Below are 18,516 nucleotides of genomic sequence, written 5' to 3'. Positions count from 1 at the left end.
GGAAAGAAAAGGCAGGGTAAGGATGATGGAGAGAGTTGGAGTGGGTTGTAATTTTCCATGTGGCGGTCAGGGTGTGGTTCAATGAGAAGATGGCATTTGAGCCAAAAAATTGAAGGTGGTGATAGATACAGATAGAATTTTGGAAAAATTGGGAACGATGATCCAGACAAAGTCACAGCTGGTACAGATACACTGGAATAAGAGTATTCCTCAAAAATTCAAGAACCAGCTATGAGATTAGTATATCACAGAGTGAGTGGACAGAAGTGGGAAGGAGGAGACGGGTAGAGTCAGATAATATATAGAGCCTTATAGGTGAATGTAAGAGTTTGGCCTTTTACGTGAGCAAATTAAGGAGTCAGTGGAGTGTTCTGAGCAGAGAAGTGACAAGATCTGACTTATATTTTCAAAATATCACTTGCTGTCCATTTGAAATAGTACATTTATCTAGGTGAGATAGGTGTTGGTTTGGTTTAGATGGTAGCAGTGAGAATAATAAGTGGTTGGATTCTGGGTGTATTTTGAAAGGAAGAGCTCATAGACTGGGTGCAGAATGTAAAAGATATAAAGGGTGGCTCTAGGGTGTTTTTTTTGTTTGTTCGGTTCTGGGTTTTTTTGCTTGAGTAGCTGTAAGAATGGAATAATTTAACTGAAATGGGATAGACAGGGCGGGGTGGTTCTCAGTAATTAAGTTTTTTGTATGTTAGTTTTGATATAGCTATTAAAAATTGAAGTGTAGATGTGATTAGGCTGTTGAAAAAAAATAGTTGGAATTTAGGGAAGTGGTCCAGGTGAGAAAAATACATTCGGGAATCATTAGCACCTAAGTGGTATTTGAAGAGATTAAATGAGGTCATCAAGGATTAAGTGTGGAAAGAGAAAACATTCAAGGATGACTCCTGAGGCACCCCAAAATTTAGAAGTTAAGAATAAACGAACCATAAGAAGAAGATGAGGAGGAAGAAAAACCAGAAGTGATAGTTGGGAAGCCAAAAGAACAAAATGCTTTAAGGAAGGGGTCTTTCGCTATATCTGATGCTGCTAATCAGTCAAGTAAGGTGAAGGCTGAGATTTAACCATTGTATTTAGCAACATGGGGGTCATTGGTGGCTTTGATGAGGGGATTTAGTGGAGTGATAGGATCAAAAATGTGATTCAGGAGGGTTCAAGAGAGAATGTGAAGGAGAGAAATTGACAGTGGTAAGTGTCGATGACTCTCCGGAGAGAGCAAAGAAATAAGGGAAGTATGGTTTTGAAATATTTTAGTTTTGGAGTGGCTGGCTGGCTGTCCCAGTCTTTAGAACTCTAGATCTCAGGGTTATTGAGTTGAAGCCCCATGTTGGGCCTGGAGCCTACTTAAAATATATTTCTTTTTTAATATACATATATATGTATTTTATTGTTTTTAATATATGGGGAATGAACAGTTTTGTATGCTATTGGGAATGATCCAGTAGGGAAGGAAAAACTAAAATTGGTAGTATGATACCCTTGAGTAGTTGAGATGGAACAGAATCTGAAAATGGAAATTTTGGCCTTATCTAGGAACACGAACAGATTATGTTCAACAAGAAGATAGGCAGTGTTTATGACTTAAGAAATAATCTGAAGTGGGCAATAAAATCATAAGCTGAAAGTGAGCATGGGAAGCTGGTATTAAAGTTTGAGGAGGTGGAGGTTTAAATAATACAGGAGAGTGGAAGAGTAAATGGTCTAGGCCTAAATTTGATTTCTTTTTTTTTTTTTTTTTAAGATTTTATTTATTTATTCGACAGGATAGAGACAGCCAGCGAGAGAGGGAACACAAGCAGGGGGAGTGGGAGAGGAAGAAGCAGGCTCATAGTGGAGGAGCCTGATGTGGGGCTCGATCCCATAACGCCGGGATCACGCCCTGAGCCAAAGGCAGACGCTTAACTGCTATGCCACCTAGGCACCCCCTAAATTTGATTTCTTGTGCAACATTAAGGATCTACCTGAGACTTGTGAGCATGAACTTAAATGAGAGTAGTCAGTATGGTTATGAGTTTTCCTTTAGTCCTATTTAGCTGCATAGGTGCTGCTGGGGAATAGGCAGGGAGTTGAATTTTGTCAGGATTGTAATTTTATCAAATAGGATGAAGAGGACAACGGTGTTGAGGTGTGTGTATAAGGGGACTGTGAAATTTAAGTTAGTTATACAGAGATAAGAGGACCTGAAGTAGATGAGGAAGTGTGAAGAAGTGTTAGGTGTTGTTAGGATAGTCATTGGATTTGAGAGAATGATCTGGGAGGATAGAATAATCAGAATTTGGGACATTTGAAATAGAGATTTTAATGAATTACAGTAATTACTAAACATTTTACATGTACTATCTCATATAATCATTTCAGCAGACACTGGGTAGATGCTCATTTAATAGTCTAGGACATGGGGCTTACAAAGAGGTTATGTCTGCTCCACGTCTCCCAGGTAATAAGTGATGTGCTGAGAATTAATACAGGTACTTATTTGAAAGGCCATGCTCTTTACTACACAATAGACTGTGGATATATTGTTGTATTTCAAAGACAGTGATATGTTTTGATACAAAAAGCAGAGTTTCTAAGGGAGTTTAGAATGGAGGTAGGGGAGTACACAAAATCTGTTTCGTACAGTCTGGGAGGAAAGGGAGAAGCAAATAATGCACATTAAAGCATGTTTTATTTGTCAAGTGGAATTAGAGAGGAAGAAATAACTCACTGCTTTGAGAATCTGATGGCTCTTTTCCCAGAAAATGCACACCTATAGAAACACAAATTTTGTATGTAATTTCAGAGACCTTTTAGAATCTGCATGGACTTTGTACTCTAAAATAAATGACCTAGATTCTATATCATGGTTATATCTGATTGAATTACCTGCTTGTCTTTACTGCATTGCATGCCATTTCTAGTAGAATGAGTTAAAGAAATAAAAACTAACCCTTCTTTTATGATACACATCATTATAACAAAATCTTTAAGATTTCTAAAACTAAAGCTGCATATTTACTAAAACATAATCACTACCAATTTTTGTCAGAATATTTTAAATTAAACATAAAATAATTCCATTTTTCCTCCAATTTTAAGTCTGTTACCCTCCCCTTTTTGTGTGAAAGAAACTCATTTCTACCTTCAAGAAATAAAACTTTAACCATCTAGGATATAAAGTAGAATAAAATGTAGGCAATACTATTAGTCCCTACTTGTCTAGTAGATAAGCCTACCAGATTTTGTCTTCGAAGGTCTACTAAAGAGATGTCAAAGGTGTATAAATTATGGTTGTGTCTGCTATTGAGTCACAACATTGCAACTTTTAACATACAAGCTATACCTCTTCACCTGTTTTTTCACGTTTTAGAAATTTACAGCAACCAGAAGCAGAATCAGAATTTTCCAGACTGGATGGCACTTCATATATAATCTTAAGATATGCCTCTCTGATTTGTGGCAGCACCAGAATTTTATTCCAGATCACTAAGCTTCGAAGTCCAGTAATATACTTTGGTCTAGAGCTGACAAGTTATAACATGTAGTTTTCAAAAAATTCTTTCTCAGCATACTGTACATACAGAGAATGTAATGAAAGCATGAGAAGATAAAAAGGGTAATTAACTATGTTACAGAAGTATACTATATTGATCTGATCATTATTAAATGTTAATAAAAGACATTTTTTTCTTCTCAGTGACTAATACAATTCAATTTCCTCTTTCTTTAAAAACAAAACAAAACTCAACTTCAGTGCAAGAAGTTTCTCTAGTATCATCAAATAGTACTTTCCTTCTGATAAAGCAAAAGATTCAATGTCAGCAGGAAAAGAAAGCATCTCTGCATAATTTAATTTATGGTAAAGTGCTTTTTGTTTTGTTGAATGTATAGTTGAATGTTCTAGATACTTATTTGCCCTGTGTAGGCATCCTTTTCAGAGAGACTGGGCAAAAGGGTGGAGCATTCCTAACCTGAACACTTCTTTTTAATATAAACAGTTTGGTATTATTCTATTTCTCTCTTTTAATTTCATATGATTCTTCTATAAATTTTGTTTGGTCTTGTATTTTTTGCAGAGGTTCCATTTCTGAACCAAGAACATGAAAATATTTCAACTGCAGGATTCTCAAACAAGGCATTACCTAGAGCTCAGTTGGCTAAACAGATTCTTCACTCAAGGGAGAATACATTTGTAACCACTAAGTCCAAAAAGGACACCTTTGTTTTAGAAGGCGTTGATTCTGTCATTGAAAAATCCCAAAATACTGCTGTTGAGACTCTCAATACTAACTGTGTTCCTGTTAAAAATGATGGTCAGTCAATGGTTTCTGATAGTAAGATGACAACAGAAAGGACTTCACAAGAGGAAATTAAGGAAGGAAATGAGAGCACAATGCCCAGAGATACTGATCTGGGTTCCATAAATGATACCTGTAAAATTGTGCTTGCAACTCCAAGATTTCATATAACAATACCTCGGAAATCAAAAAGAAATGCTTCAAATCATTCTCCTCCAAGTACACGTCAAACTCGTACAAATGGAGTTAAAAAAAATAAGGTAGGGCATCTTACATCAGATTTACATTTATGTTTTTACCCTCGTTCTTCAAGAACTGAGCTCTTAAACTCTTATTAGTAGCTTCATTTTTGTGTTTTATTGTTATGTCGTGTAGAGGCATTGTGGCTTAGTGAAAAGAGCAGTGGGTTGAAAGTAAGAGAATCCAAGTGTTAAGTCTTAACCTTGCGCTATTACTAGTTGTATAATCTTCAACAATTTCCTTACTCCCTTCAGGGATGAACACTGAATTCATTTCTGTTTTTAATTTTTTTTTTTTTCTGATTCTTGGGGTACTATTAACAACAATTAAAAGAGAAAGGGATTATAGCTTATGAAGACTTGAGAATTTTTCCTATTGTAAAATAATATAGAGTGACCAATAAAACACTTTAGGCTATCACGCTATGTTACATTAGGATAAATTCTATGAATGAAGTGGAATGGAATACAAGTTCCAGGACAAAGATGTAAATTTTCCAATTGTTAAAGGTGTGTCCATAACTTTTTAAAAGGATAATAGTGGTATTTAAATTCCATCTAAAATTGAGGGGTGCCTGGCTGGCTCAGTAAAGCATGCAACTCTTGATCTTGGGGTTGTAAGTTCAAGCCCCATGTTGGAAGTGTGATGTAACAGTTATACTTTTGTTTTTTTAAGATTTATTTTTATTTTAGAGAGAGAGTGCATGAGGGGTGGGGGTGGTTTGCAGACAGGAGGAGAGAATCCTCAAGCAGACTCCTTGCTGAGTGTGGAGCCCAGTGTGGGGCTTGAACCCAGGACCCCGAGATCATGACTAAGCTGAAATCAAGAGTCAGATGCTCAACCAACTGAGCCACCCAGGTGCCCCATAACAGTTATAGTTTTATATCTCAGTGTATTCTTTGGAAATTGCATATTTGCAAATATTTAGACTTAGATGAATATTTTTAGATGTTGCTTTAAAAATATGTGAGATGGGTTGAGCAAAAAAGTTTGAAGACCGCTGTAATGGGAGATCCCACAGTACTAATTCTGTCATTGCTACAGTGCTGTTTATCTTACTAAGACCAAGCCTCCCAAGAATCTTATCTGTATACAGTTCTGTACATCCCCTAGTTCTGACCCACTCTCTCGCTCATCACCAAACATTGCATTGTACCCTCTTGAACTCAGGGTGTATCATCAGCAAAATGTTAAATTCTCAATTTTCTGTAAACATTTCTTAACCTTGCTCTAACCAAAATAATGGCTTCTTTTCTTAAATGGTGGCTCTTTTTTCTCCCATATCCCACATTATTGGACCTAAAGATGATATAATGTATCTCTTTTGTTCCTCATTACTATTTCAGGCCATTTTCCTTCCTTCTCTTTAATACAACCCCACTCCCCCTCCCCAGCTTCTTTGAAGCAAGTGCCATAAGGCTCTATCACTCTCTGTTCCTTCTTGTAGTCCTATATAATACAACCTGCTAGTCATGACCTTGCATTACTATTGAAGTGTTTAATACCTTTTACTTTTGCCTCTGCTGCTACTTCTGTCATCAGCTCTGGTGACACATCCATATAGATGATCCATCCAGCCTCCTTGAATTCTTGATCTTAAATGACCTTTCCCTTACCCTCTACCCTAGTCATACTCATACCTTGTCTTTGCCAGTACATGCACCAGATTGTCACTTTCAAGCATCCTGCTTTCACCAACTCCTGCCTTTCCAGATCATTCTACCCCTAGCACTCTTCCCTCTCCCCCACCATCAATACCTCACCTTACTAAGGCAACCCTTTAGTCCAGCAGTGCTCTCCTGTCCTCATTTACCCCTTTACCTTACAGATTCCATGGTCCCATCATTGTAACCATTTCCTTGATTTAACTCTCAGGTCTCTATTGCTTTTCCCTCTGTTCTCTTTTGACAAAGTTGTGATCTAGTTAAGTTTCACTCATATACCTAAGAAGCAACAGGCAGGGGCACCTGGGTGGCACAGTTGGCTGAACCTCCAACTCTTGGTGTTGGCTCAGGTCGTGATTTCAGGGTTGTGAGATTGAGCTAGTGCGGAGTCGCTTAATACTCTCTCCCTCTGCCTCTCCCCGCTCCTCTTTTTCTAAAATAAATAAATCTAAAAAAAAAAAAAAAAAAAAAAAGCAACAGGTGGCTGGAACAAAATGTGCAGCCACGCTGGTCTCATTTTAAACTTGACAGTAAACCTTAAGTGGGCTCTCAGCATTGAACATCAGTCCTGCTACACTTCACCTGTTAATCCACCCCATACGCTGACTTTCCTAGAATGCTATTTCATTCTTTTTCTCTCTCAAAACTTCCAGATCTCCTCTCTTCCTCATTCTCAGTTTATTGAACCTCATATTCGCATTACCAAATCCACCAATCTACTTGCTGCTCTATCCATGTATTCCGCTTCCCCTTCTCTTATAATGGATGAAGAATTTGTGCTCTCTTTTCAAGGCCAGTTCATTTCCTCTTACCACCTAAAGAACTTTGTCCCTCTAATTATCCCCTCAATTGTTTCCTCTCTTCTGGAAAATTCCCATTAGCATATAAATTTGCTGAAACATGGCCGGCATTTAAAAAAAAAAATGCAAAGAAAAATCCACCTTCCTGTTACTCCCTATCCCATTCCATCTATCACCCCATTTTTTTGTTTCTATTTACTATAAAACACCTTGAAAGAGGTGCATGTATTCACAGTTTATGTTTCTTCTTATTCCCTCTTAAATATGTTCTACTTCGAACATTCATAAATCACTCCATGAAGATTGCCTTTTTCAGGTTCACCAGTGATCTCCATATCACCAAACCCAATAATTATTATTTCTTATTATTCTGTTGCTCACAAGGGTTGTAACACAGTGAATCAAAACATCCTTCTTAAAACACTGTATTGCATTTTCTTGAATTCCATGATATCTCACTCTTGATTTTCTACTGTCTCAGTGGCCATTCTTCTCATTACCCTTTGCTGCTTCCTCTTGTCACAGTTTATGATGTTGGAATTCCCCAGAATCAGTCCTTGAAACTGATTCTCGAGTGCCTGCACACATTCTCAAGACTGTATTATCCACTGCTGTAGCTTTAAATTCCATTTCTCTACTGATAGTTCCCAAATATATATCTCCAGTCCAGAACATTCTCCTAAACCCCACTCACATATTCAGTTGTCTATAGGACTTCTTTATTGATATCTAATAAGCATCTCAGATTTAATATGTCCAAAACTAAACTCTTGATTTCTTCCCCCAAAACTTCTCTCTGTTGTGTCCCATATTGGTACACAGTAATACCAGGCCCCCAAATATTTAGGTTACAAATTTTAGATTCATTTGATACTTCTGTTTTTCTATCATACTCCACATCCAAACTGTGAGGAAATCTGTTGGCTCTACTGTCCTGAATCTGGCCACTTCTCACTATTCAACCACTACCTCCTAGTCCAAGGTACCATAATCTCTTGGATTACTACAGTAGCCTAATGGTCTCCTTGGTTCCCCTGTTGCCTCTCTCTCCTTCATTTTGTTTTTCAGACAGAGGCCAGAATCATCATCATCATCATCATCATCATCATCATTATCATCATCATCTCCATCTCCTCCTCCCCCTCCCCCTCTTCCTCCTCTTGTTCTTGTTCTTGTTTTTGTTCTTCTGATTTTGTTTACCCTAGAAGAAAAGACAGGGTGCACACGAGCAGGGGAAGGGGGAAAGGGAGAGAGAGAATCTTTAAGTAGACTCCTCGCTGAGCACTTGGCCCTACACAGGGCTAGATCCCATGACTCTGAGATCATGACCTGAACCGAAATCAAGAGTCTGACATTTAACCAACTAAGCCTCCCAGGTGCCCTGCCAGAACCTTTAAATAGTCCAATTTCTACCCAGCAACCCCTTAAAATATTAAATCATGTCACTACTCTTCTTAAAATCCTCCAGTAATATTTTATCTCAAGAGAAAACCCTAAGCCTCTACCATAGTTTACAGGACTACATAATTCAGTCCTTGACATGCCTAACTTCATCTCTTACTCCCTGTTCTTGCTCTCTTGCTTATTCCTTTCAAGCTACTGTGCCCTCTGTGCTATCTACTTGGGGACTTTGTACCTGTTCCTTTGCCTGGGAGAATCTATTCCCAGGTAACCTGTAGTTTTATCCCTTACTTTATTCAGTTCTCTGTTCCAGGATCTTCCCTATCATATCTAAGTAAGCATGTCCTTTACTTATTTTTGATAATTATCACTGCCAGACATTATTTGTCCATTTGTTTGGATATAACCACCACCACTCCACTTGCTTCTACACATCCACCCCCCAGCCCCCATGAGTGCACGTTAGCGCGCGCGCACACACACACACACACACACGAATGTTTGCTCTAATAGGGCAGCTGTTTTATTTCTTGCTGAATCCCACTGCCTAAAACAGTGCCTGGCATATTGTAGAGGTCAAAAATATTTTGCTGAATGAATATGAATGAACATTTTGATATTTTATGTAAGCAGGATGATACAAGATTCTGGAGCAAGAATTCCCGGATTTGTAACCAGTCCGTGCCCCTAACAAGTTATTTAACTTGACTTTATAGTTTCTTTATCTATAAAATGAAGAAAATATTATCTGCCTCCTAGTGTTATAAGGATAACATGACTCACTGAATCTAAGATGCTTGGGACACTCACTGCGTAGTATTATTTTTTATTTTTAATGTCATCTCCATCTGACTGTTCCTTGATCTTAGATAGTTCCAAATGTGGAAGTACTAAAAATGAAAAAGGAATTTCATTGCCTCTTCGTAATTGAGGAAAAAAATAAAATAAAAAATAAACATAATTGAGGAGAAGTGCAATAACTAGGAGCACCTTCCATTTTAACGTCTTTTTCTGGCTCAGCATAAAACTACCACTGAAGGATTTGTCTTTATAAATTCACAGTTTTTTGTATGTAAAGTAAATGGCTATTCAAATTATGACTTTTGTTGAATTTCTCATCAGAAATAGGTCAGTGTTAAGTTGTTACTCACTAGAAGCAATTTCTCAGCACAGACATTCACAGAAATTTTCCTCTACAATAGGGTTTTGTCCTAAAATAGAGAATTCTCTGAGCTGTTTAGGTATTTGCTCTGGAATAGAATGCTGTTAAATATTAGCAATCACCTTTGTAGTTTAAAGAAAATTAAATGCAACTCCAAATCAACTTTGCAAAAAAAAAGAAAAAATGCTACATTTTTTAGGGATAAGAATGATGGCGAAGTGTATATTACACAACTGACTCTTTTATCTAAGTTATGTCTTTTGTCCTTAATGGGCTCCCTAGACTTTTAGGTGATTTTTTTTTTTTCTCCAGTGGTTGAGATATTTGACATAAGAATATTTGAAGTAGAACTGATTCTGGATTGGAGAAAAATTATGCAGTACAACCTCCATTCAATCTCCCTCTTTTCTGTTTCATTGTATACAAGAGTTTTTACCTTATATTTAAAATAGAATGTGATTCTTATATAAATGAGCACTAAAGAATCATTTGGATTACTTACATGAGTTTTTTCTATTAATTTGATATAAATTGATATTGTCATGTTTTTGCTACAAGTAACACAGGAAACATATATTTCATTTTATGCTGATTAGGTGGTCCAGCTACAGGAATGGATGATTAAAATCATTAATAATAACACTGCTATATGTGTAGAAGGAAAATTGACGTAAGTATAACATTTCAGTATTCTAATAAAATTTATAAGTGTATGAGAGCTAAAAGGAGATGCATCTTCCAAAACAAAGACTTTATAACCAGGTTACCAACTGAGCCAGAAAAGTAAAAGGACTGTGCAGAAGCTGGATGTTGACTGTAACCAGATTTCTTGTTTTCACCTGTTAAGTTCCTTTTAGAATAGTAACAACTCAAATTTGTATACACAATGCTTTATTTTTTTCAGAGGTTCTAATAAGTGGACTGGTGTTCTCTGCTTAATTATATATGGGTAGTTAATATTTACTACGTGCATTTCAGTCCAGATTCTCACATCTAAATTGGGACAACCAGATCCAAATTACTGATCCAGAAAAGGAATCAGAATTATTTAAATCTTTGCCATACAGCTACATATTAAGTAATCATTGGCACACTCTGGTTTTCCCTAAAGCAAAAGCGTCATCGGGTAAGTGGGCTTTGCCTAATTTTCCTACTCTATTAGCACCATTTTCTCTTTTTCAAAACCAATTTCTTAGTGGCTAAGAAAAAAATTGTAATAAAAGGTTGTAAAAAAATAATATAAGATATCCCTCTTCAGGTACTCACCTAGAAGTTTATAAGTTGCTTATTTAAAATCTGTCTTGCCCATTCTATTTCTGCTTGTCTTGGGCCAATTCCCTTAATATCAAAGAGGTGGGCTGTGTTGCCTTTTTTGGAATCCCACTGCTGCTGCCTTACCAGCTGTATGACACGGGCAAATTATTATCCTTTTTCAGTCTCAGTTTCTTCATCTGCACAATGGTAATAATAATATTACCTATTCTTTGGGTTATTTTGAATATTAAAGTAGTTAATATTTGTAAGACTTGAGAACAGTGCTTTTGGAGTGCTATTTAAATGTTAGCTAAGTAAAATAAAACAAAAAAGCACAAGATCACTGTATTAAAATATGTATGAGTTTAATCCCATTTGACCAAATGAAAGGAACTTAACTGTCATATTATACTTATAATTAGTGTGTTTATTACTAGTTATCCGATGAATTGGGCATGTTCAACATTTACCTAATACATCTTTATATTTTGTTCTATTTTATATTCCTAGCTTCATTTAAGGAAATATGAAGAGTAGATTTATGGGTTAGTGATTTGATCTTGCAGTTTATTTTTTTCCCAGTTGGAACCTCTATTTGGTACATTTCAAAGAGGAAGGTAAAAATACTTGGATGGGTAGTGAGGGTAAAAAAAACCCCACAGGATTAGAGGAATCCAAACTATGTAACTGCATGATAGCTACCACAGTATAGGCCCTTAGGAGGGACACAGGAAAACATTCTTCGGAAACTTGGCATCAGTTAAGATGAAGTTGCAAACATTGTCAGCCCCAGTCATTTAGGGAAGGCCCCTGCTTCCTTGCTAATGATAAATTTTGTATTAGTAATTTGGTTTGGCCACAGTGCAGTTTCTTGATACATACTCTGATGATCACATTAGCCAGGCAGTTGAGTTCTGCTGCAAAGTTTGGCCCACAGATGTTGTGTAATTAGAGGAATAATATTGCTAGAGTAGCTGGAGTGCAAATTTATTACTTTCTATTATTATAAACTTGTATACTTATATATGTACATTGTGATTATGGGTAAAATGTGAATATTTTGGCCTTTAATTTTCTCCTAGAGACATCACTAACATATATTGGCACAGTAATGTAATTATAGAACGGATTACGCACAACAAACTTAGGACTTTGTCAGGCAATATTTATATATTAAAAGGGATGATAGACCGGATTTCCATGAAGGAAGCAGGTAATGACTGTCTTTATTATAAATTATTTTAAATGAAATAATTAACCATATTTCTAACAGTGATATCTATCTTTTATTCTTAATTAGGTGTTTTAAAATTATGACTCAATCAAAATAAAAATTAAAACAATTGACCACATTATGTAAAACTATTATATGTGTTGACCATTTGTCTCTGATTTAATCACCCTTATTGACAGTTTAAATAAGTCCAGTGATTTTTAAAAATTCAAGTGAGTCATTGTTATGTGAGGAATTGCTTTATGAGACTATAATTTAACTCTCTAGTTTGTTGAACCTGCCCAGCACAACCCCAGTCCTGTTATAATCTAATTTCCTGCATATGCCTTGTGCACAGTAATGAGGCTGAAGAAAAACATACCTGAGTATTTAAGTTTGTGATTACCAGCAACAAGTTGTGGTCTCTTGGTGCTATTTGGTATCCTACCACATTTCCCTGTTACACTCACTCTCCCATCCTCCTTGATGACTATTGCATATTTTTACAAATTTTCAATACCTCCTTGTTTCCCCTAACATGAGAGGTACTGGGAGAGAGCGGAACGCCTGAGCAATAGAAACAATCAGAAGAGAACTTCACCATCACATTTACTGACCTGCTTACCTTTGTTTCTGCTTTTGTCAGGAATGAACTGTCCACACTCCTGTCTGTGTCAGCCTCTCCATTTGTACTCTACTTTCCATTTTCCCTCTTTTACTCAAGGATATCACTCCAGTAATTCTCCCTTATCCTGTCAAAACAAAAACCCTTTTAACCCCACTTATTTCAGCTACTGTTTACAGCAAAAACAGCTCAGATTCCAATTCCTTGAATTCTTTCCCATTTTTAAGAAATTCTCTTTAATCATGCTTTAAACTGAAATTCTTTACCAAACAGCCCTTATAACAGTTACCAGTGGCCCCCACATTGCTAAATCTAGTATATTCTTATCACAGTCATACTTACCTCCTTGAAATACTTCTTTGCCTTCTGAAACAGTATATTCAGATTTTCATGCTGCCTTACTCCCTGTTCCTTCTTAGTTTATTTGCTTATTTCGCTCTTTGTTCTTTGCCTCTAAATAATGGGGTAGACTGTGGCTCTTTGTATACACTCAGTGCTGTGCTGATTTCTTTTAGGCTTTAAATCTCATCTATATGGTAACAAATGCCGAATTTATATCTCTTACCAAAAAAACTCCCCAAGCCACTCAACTCATTTTCCATCTGCCCGTTTGACATCTCCAGTAAAATGTCTGCAGGCATCTCAAACTTGATATGTCTAAAACCTGGTCTTCTCCCTGAAATCTGCTTAGGTAATAGTCTTCCGCCTCTTTCCTTGATTCCAGTGGCTAGCCACAATCCTTGGAGACATCTTGAATCTTCAGTCTCTCTCACACCCACATTTAGTGGGTCAGTACATCTAATTGGCGTTATCTCCATAATTTATTGGGAAGCCAGGCCTCTGCTGACCTCTGTGTTCCAGACCTCCCTTATCTTTTGTCTGAATCATTGCAGAATCCTTATTTGTCCACTTGTATTTCCATAGACTTCTCAAAATAGCAGCTTTTACAGTCCTGTTAAAGTAAGTCAAATCCTGTGGCTCCCTTGCTCACAATCTTACTATAGCTTCCCATCTCACCCAAAGTAAAAGTCTAGGTCCATAAAATGACCCCAGAGCCTTATCATCTTTCATGTTCCCCTACTGCCTCTATTCCCTTCTGAGTAGTCTCCTAGTACAAACTTCTTTCATTCCACTCCAACTATACTAATTTTTACATCAGGCCAGGCACACTATTACCTCATAGCCTTTTATTTCTTTCCCTCTGCTTCCAGTGTTTTAATCCCATATTGACACGTGGCTCATTCCCTCATGTCCTTCAAAGCTTTACTCAAATGATGCTGTTTCAGTGAGAACCTCTGTGACTAACCTTTTTAAAAATGCTGCCTGTACCCTTCTTCCTCCCCCAGCATAAATACACTCGTATCCCTTTGCCCTTTGCGTAATTTTTCTCCGTAGCATTGATGACCAACAAACAAGGTGTTTATTTATTGGTTTGCTTTCTCGTTCACACTAAAAGGCAAATTCCATGAAGGCAGGAATTTTTGTTTTGTTAATTGCTGAATCCTTAATGTCTGTGGCAGTGCCTGGCACAAAGTGAGCAATAAGTATATATTTTTTCAATGACCTAATGAACCAATGACATCTTTAAAATTCTCGGCTTTTAGATAATTTTTTTTTGTTTGTTTATTGTTAAATAGGATATCCAAATTATCTCACAAGGAAGTTTATGTTTGGCTTTCCAGAAAAATGGAAAGAGCATATTGATAATTTTCTAGAACAATTAAGGTAAAGTATTTCTTAACTTTTTAAAAAGTAACTTTATTAAGGTATAATTTACATTTGATAAAATGAACACATTTTAGGTATAAAATTTGAGGGGCTTTTACAAATATATCTGTTCATGTAACCAATGTAAATTGGTTTTAGTTTCTTTTTCAGGGGGGTAGGGAATGTTAGTTTTGAAGTTCTCTCTGATCTTGGATTTTTAGAAAGCAGTAATACTTTACTTGAATTTCTGTCATATGGAATAAATCTAAAAGGTAAATAACACTGATGACATTTCAGGGAGTGTCCTCATTCAACTACCCTTTAAGAGGCGTGCGGCTGTTAAACATGAGTGTGAAGTTCTTGGTCCTTTTTTCTTACATTCATTCCTTCAGTAGTTATTTTCAGTTGTTTAACAGACACTGTGTTGGCACAGGGAAAGCAAAGCAAAACTCTTGCCATTAAAGGAACTCATAGGGGATACAGTGACATAATTAATCACAGTACAATTGTATAACTTACAATGCCAGGCAGGGGGGTTCCTGTAAAGAGCGAGATAGGAAGTGTTTTTATGGGCATACTGCCTCTGTCAACTATTCAGCTCTGCTTTTGTAACGGAAGAGCAACCATGGACGGTACTTGAAGGAATGAATGTGGTGGTGTTTCAGTAAAATTTATTTCCAAATATAGGCAACTGGCAGCATTTGTCCTGTAATTTTCTTACACTATTAGCTTAAATAGAAAATAAAAGCATAGAATAGTAAACACTTACAAGGTTTTATTTGATTCTTTTGATTTAAGGTGTTGTCCTTCAGTTCTTTGTGGGGGAAGAGGTAGAAGTCATAAAGGCTTAAATAATTTAAGATTAAAGGTAATCTTTGCTGGGGGGAAAATTTTTATCGGAGGGATTTTATTTGTATATTTAGTTTTTTGTTTTTGTTTTTTGAGAACAAGTATTAAAGGAAAAAATACATACTTATTTTTAGGGCTTGTGAAAAGAAAGAGGGAAAGGCCAGACAAAAACAGAAAACTGGAAGATTTGTCCCTGACGTACGAAAATCCTCAAAAAATAATGCAAGAGAAAACCAAATAGATGTCCTCCAAAGAGCCAGCACTACTTACGACGTTGATTGTTGTCATTTGGGTATGTTTGCTCTTTTTTTTTTTCTCCTGGTATAGTGATAAATTCTTACATGAGCTCCACATTTATCTGTTTATATTGCATTGAGTTTTTGACTTACACTGCCCTAAAATTCTTATTTTTTAATACTTGAAAAACTGCAGTGCAGTCTGCTCATAGTTAGCATTCTGCTTATTTCTTTAAATATTACATTTTAGTTCATCAGAATCAAGAACACTGATAAACGTGTCAATGAAAGATGGTTATTCTTTCAGTTTCCTAGACTTGAGGTATTTAGGCTACCAACCTGCCTTGGACCTATATTACAGATGCCTATATTTTTATACTAAATTACATTTTTGTTAACAGAATAAAACCAGTTTGCTTTCATAGAGGGAATGGCATGTTTTTTGAATGACCATTGCTATAAAGGTAGCTGGCAGAACTGTTGTGTCAATTCTTTGCCAAAACTGTAATCTGCCTCACAACCCACCCTACCCCCGGCTGGAAAAAAGTATGAACATTAACTTACTACTCTTTCTAGATAACATTTTTTGAAAGTGAATTCTTTAATGTGGAAGGGCAGCTTATCTTCTATATAATAATTTGTTGAAATCTCCATCTTTGTACACCTAGAACTGAAAAATGGTAAGCACAGTAGATTGCCAGGAGCCACAGAATTAAACATGTGCCATGATAATTGCCAAAATAAACCACCATTAAGGCTTCCAGATGACCAAGTAAATAATACTTTTCAAAATGGAGGAGGAAATGACTTATCTAATCAGGTAAGCTTTTATGGTACACTGTGATATGTAGAGTGGTGGTGTGATGCTACTAAAAAGGTTTGGGACCAAATCAGAAATCATGAATTCTGTTAAATATCAGCCTTTTGTTAGTCTTGACAATGTCTTGATATTTATTTTCTCCATGTCTCATTGGAAAAGTGCAATCAATAATAACAGAAAGTTTAGCTCTTAGAATAAGACTTAAATACAGTGTGTGTGTGTGTGTGTGTGTGCATGCACTGACATATCACAGGTATTAAATCGATAAAGGAATAACTAAGATAGTGGATACCCACATGGTACTTCCAAAGCTTAAGCTCTGGCAAATGAGTTTCCGAATGCTTCCATTAATGAAATTTGTAGAACTAAAAGTACCTAGATATTTATGTGCTTGATACATACTGTGAAAATACTTGAGGTCATGTTTATAGGTAGTAGTCGTTAAAGTAAAAAAGCTATCTTTTTGTTTTGAAGGAATTAATTAGAAAGAAAGAATATGAAAACTTGTCTTCAGAGAAACTTGAAAATTGTGAAAGAACAAACAAAATGATAATTAAAAGTCAGAAGCAAGGTAATATATCTTTATTGGTTTTATAATAAGCAGCTTTTATTTGAAATGTTTTTAATATAATAAAAGTGATCTCATAAATTTCCAAATCTAAAATGGTAAACCAAGTATTTCAGTGGTTATAAATGTCGGGGGTGTTTTGTTGTTTTTTGTGGGTTTTTTTTTTTTTTTTAAACCTTTTTTTTTTTCTTTAATTGAAGCATAATTAACATACGGTGTTATTAGTTTCAGGTATACAGTAGGGTTTTGTTTTTCTATATAACATGATTTGCATAATAAAACAATCCATTACCTTACATACCATATTTACTTGTAGGTTTGCCTCCCTTAATCTAGGTACTAAATAATTTTTATTTACTTATTTTTTTAACCTTTTTTTTTTAAAGTAAACAATACGCCCAACATGGGGCTCAAACTGACAACCCTGAGATCAAGAGTCACATGCTCTACCAACTGAGCCAGCCAGATACCCCTAATTTTTTTTTAATCACAAAAATTATTTTAAATATGCTTTTTGGAATGTTTAAGGTGATATATCTTTATTGGTCTACATTTAAAAGAAACGTTTAAAGACTATGAATCTTTTTATGAAATTAATGCCGTCATTTAGCTATGTGTAAGTGTTGATTTTCAAAATGATTTCATTGAAATCCTGCATAACAGAATTTAAAGAGCCTTTTCTCTATACCTTAGCAAGTTTAAAATTTCATACTGAGTTAAATCCATCAGCTTAGTAGCATTTTTATTTCTTCTTATAAGTGAAAGGAAGTGAAAGTGAAGAACATTTGTAAGTGTTTAAAGAAGTAGAGAGGAAAAGCAATACTATTTAGACTATCAGGATCATGCAACTTAGGTTAAAGTTTCCAGAATAGGATAAATCTTTATTCAGATTATTTAATAAAATGAATAAAAATATTCAGAATAAAAGTATTTTGTTTAAAATTAGAAAGTTCAAAATTTTCAAATTGCCAGTTGAACATTTGAATCAGATTTCTGTGAGGAATTAAAACACTTCCCTCATGAAGATAGATGATTCCATTGAGAAATCTTGCAGACACTTTCTTGATTACTTTTGATTAATACCACTTCTCCATGAATTATAATTTAGCGGCTTCTTTTCTCCCCAGCATCCAACATTACTCATCCGTCTTTCATTTTATCATTCATCTTGTAAAATGGTACATAATATGTGTAGGTTGTTGCAGTATTTCACTATGATGATTGGTGTGATTATAATTTGTATATATTATTTATAAATACAGTTGGATAATTTATAATTAGAAGTTAATTTAGTTTGGCTTCTGTTTTCTTAAGTTTCAAATTGGAGAATTTCTCTCATTTTAATTTGCTTTCTTTAGTGACACAGTATAATAAAGATTCCCAAGTTCTGATTTGGTTGTTATCCCATGATGTTTCATGGAGTTTGGGCAACTCAGCCAAACTATGTTTCCATTGCTACCATTAGGGATGAGAATGGGCCACACAGATAGAGTTCCTTGTTCCCCTAACGAGGATAGCTTGCATTTCATGTAAGGAATTAACATACCTAGTGAGGTTTTAGTAACCCTAGTGGTTTTCTTATGTCACCTAAGTATTTTACCTCTAAAGAGTTGATTTAACAAATATTTATTTATCATTTACTGCATATTTGAAAGGCTCTGTCCTATAACAACAAAAAAAATCCAAAA

General features: G+C 35.6%; 1 protein-coding gene across 2 annotated transcripts in view; it reads left to right on the top strand.

Annotated features, from left to right (window-relative positions):
* MIS18BP1 (MIS18 binding protein 1) overlaps positions 1-18,516 on the top strand; it is a 41,231-nt gene that overhangs the window by 3,246 nt on the left and 19,469 nt on the right. For both annotated transcript variants that reach the window (XM_057306419.1, XM_026513663.4), the window contains exons 3-9: positions 4,068-4,549; positions 10,153-10,226; positions 11,893-12,023; positions 14,286-14,373; positions 15,339-15,496; positions 16,109-16,260; positions 16,735-16,831. In XM_057306419.1, coding sequence (XP_057162402.1) covers positions 4,068-4,549; positions 10,153-10,226; positions 11,893-12,023; positions 14,286-14,373; positions 15,339-15,496; positions 16,109-16,260; positions 16,735-16,831 — 1,182 coding nt within the window. The remainder of the gene's footprint in view (positions 1-4,067; positions 4,550-10,152; positions 10,227-11,892; positions 12,024-14,285; positions 14,374-15,338; positions 15,497-16,108; positions 16,261-16,734; positions 16,832-18,516) is intronic.

This window comes from Ursus arctos, unplaced genomic scaffold, assembly GCF_023065955.2.
Source record: "Ursus arctos isolate Adak ecotype North America unplaced genomic scaffold, UrsArc2.0 scaffold_37, whole genome shotgun sequence".
Taxonomy (NCBI): domain Eukaryota; kingdom Metazoa; phylum Chordata; class Mammalia; order Carnivora; family Ursidae; genus Ursus; species Ursus arctos.
The sequence above is the reverse complement of the archived record's forward strand: the minus strand, read 5'-3'. Positions and strand labels throughout refer to the sequence as shown.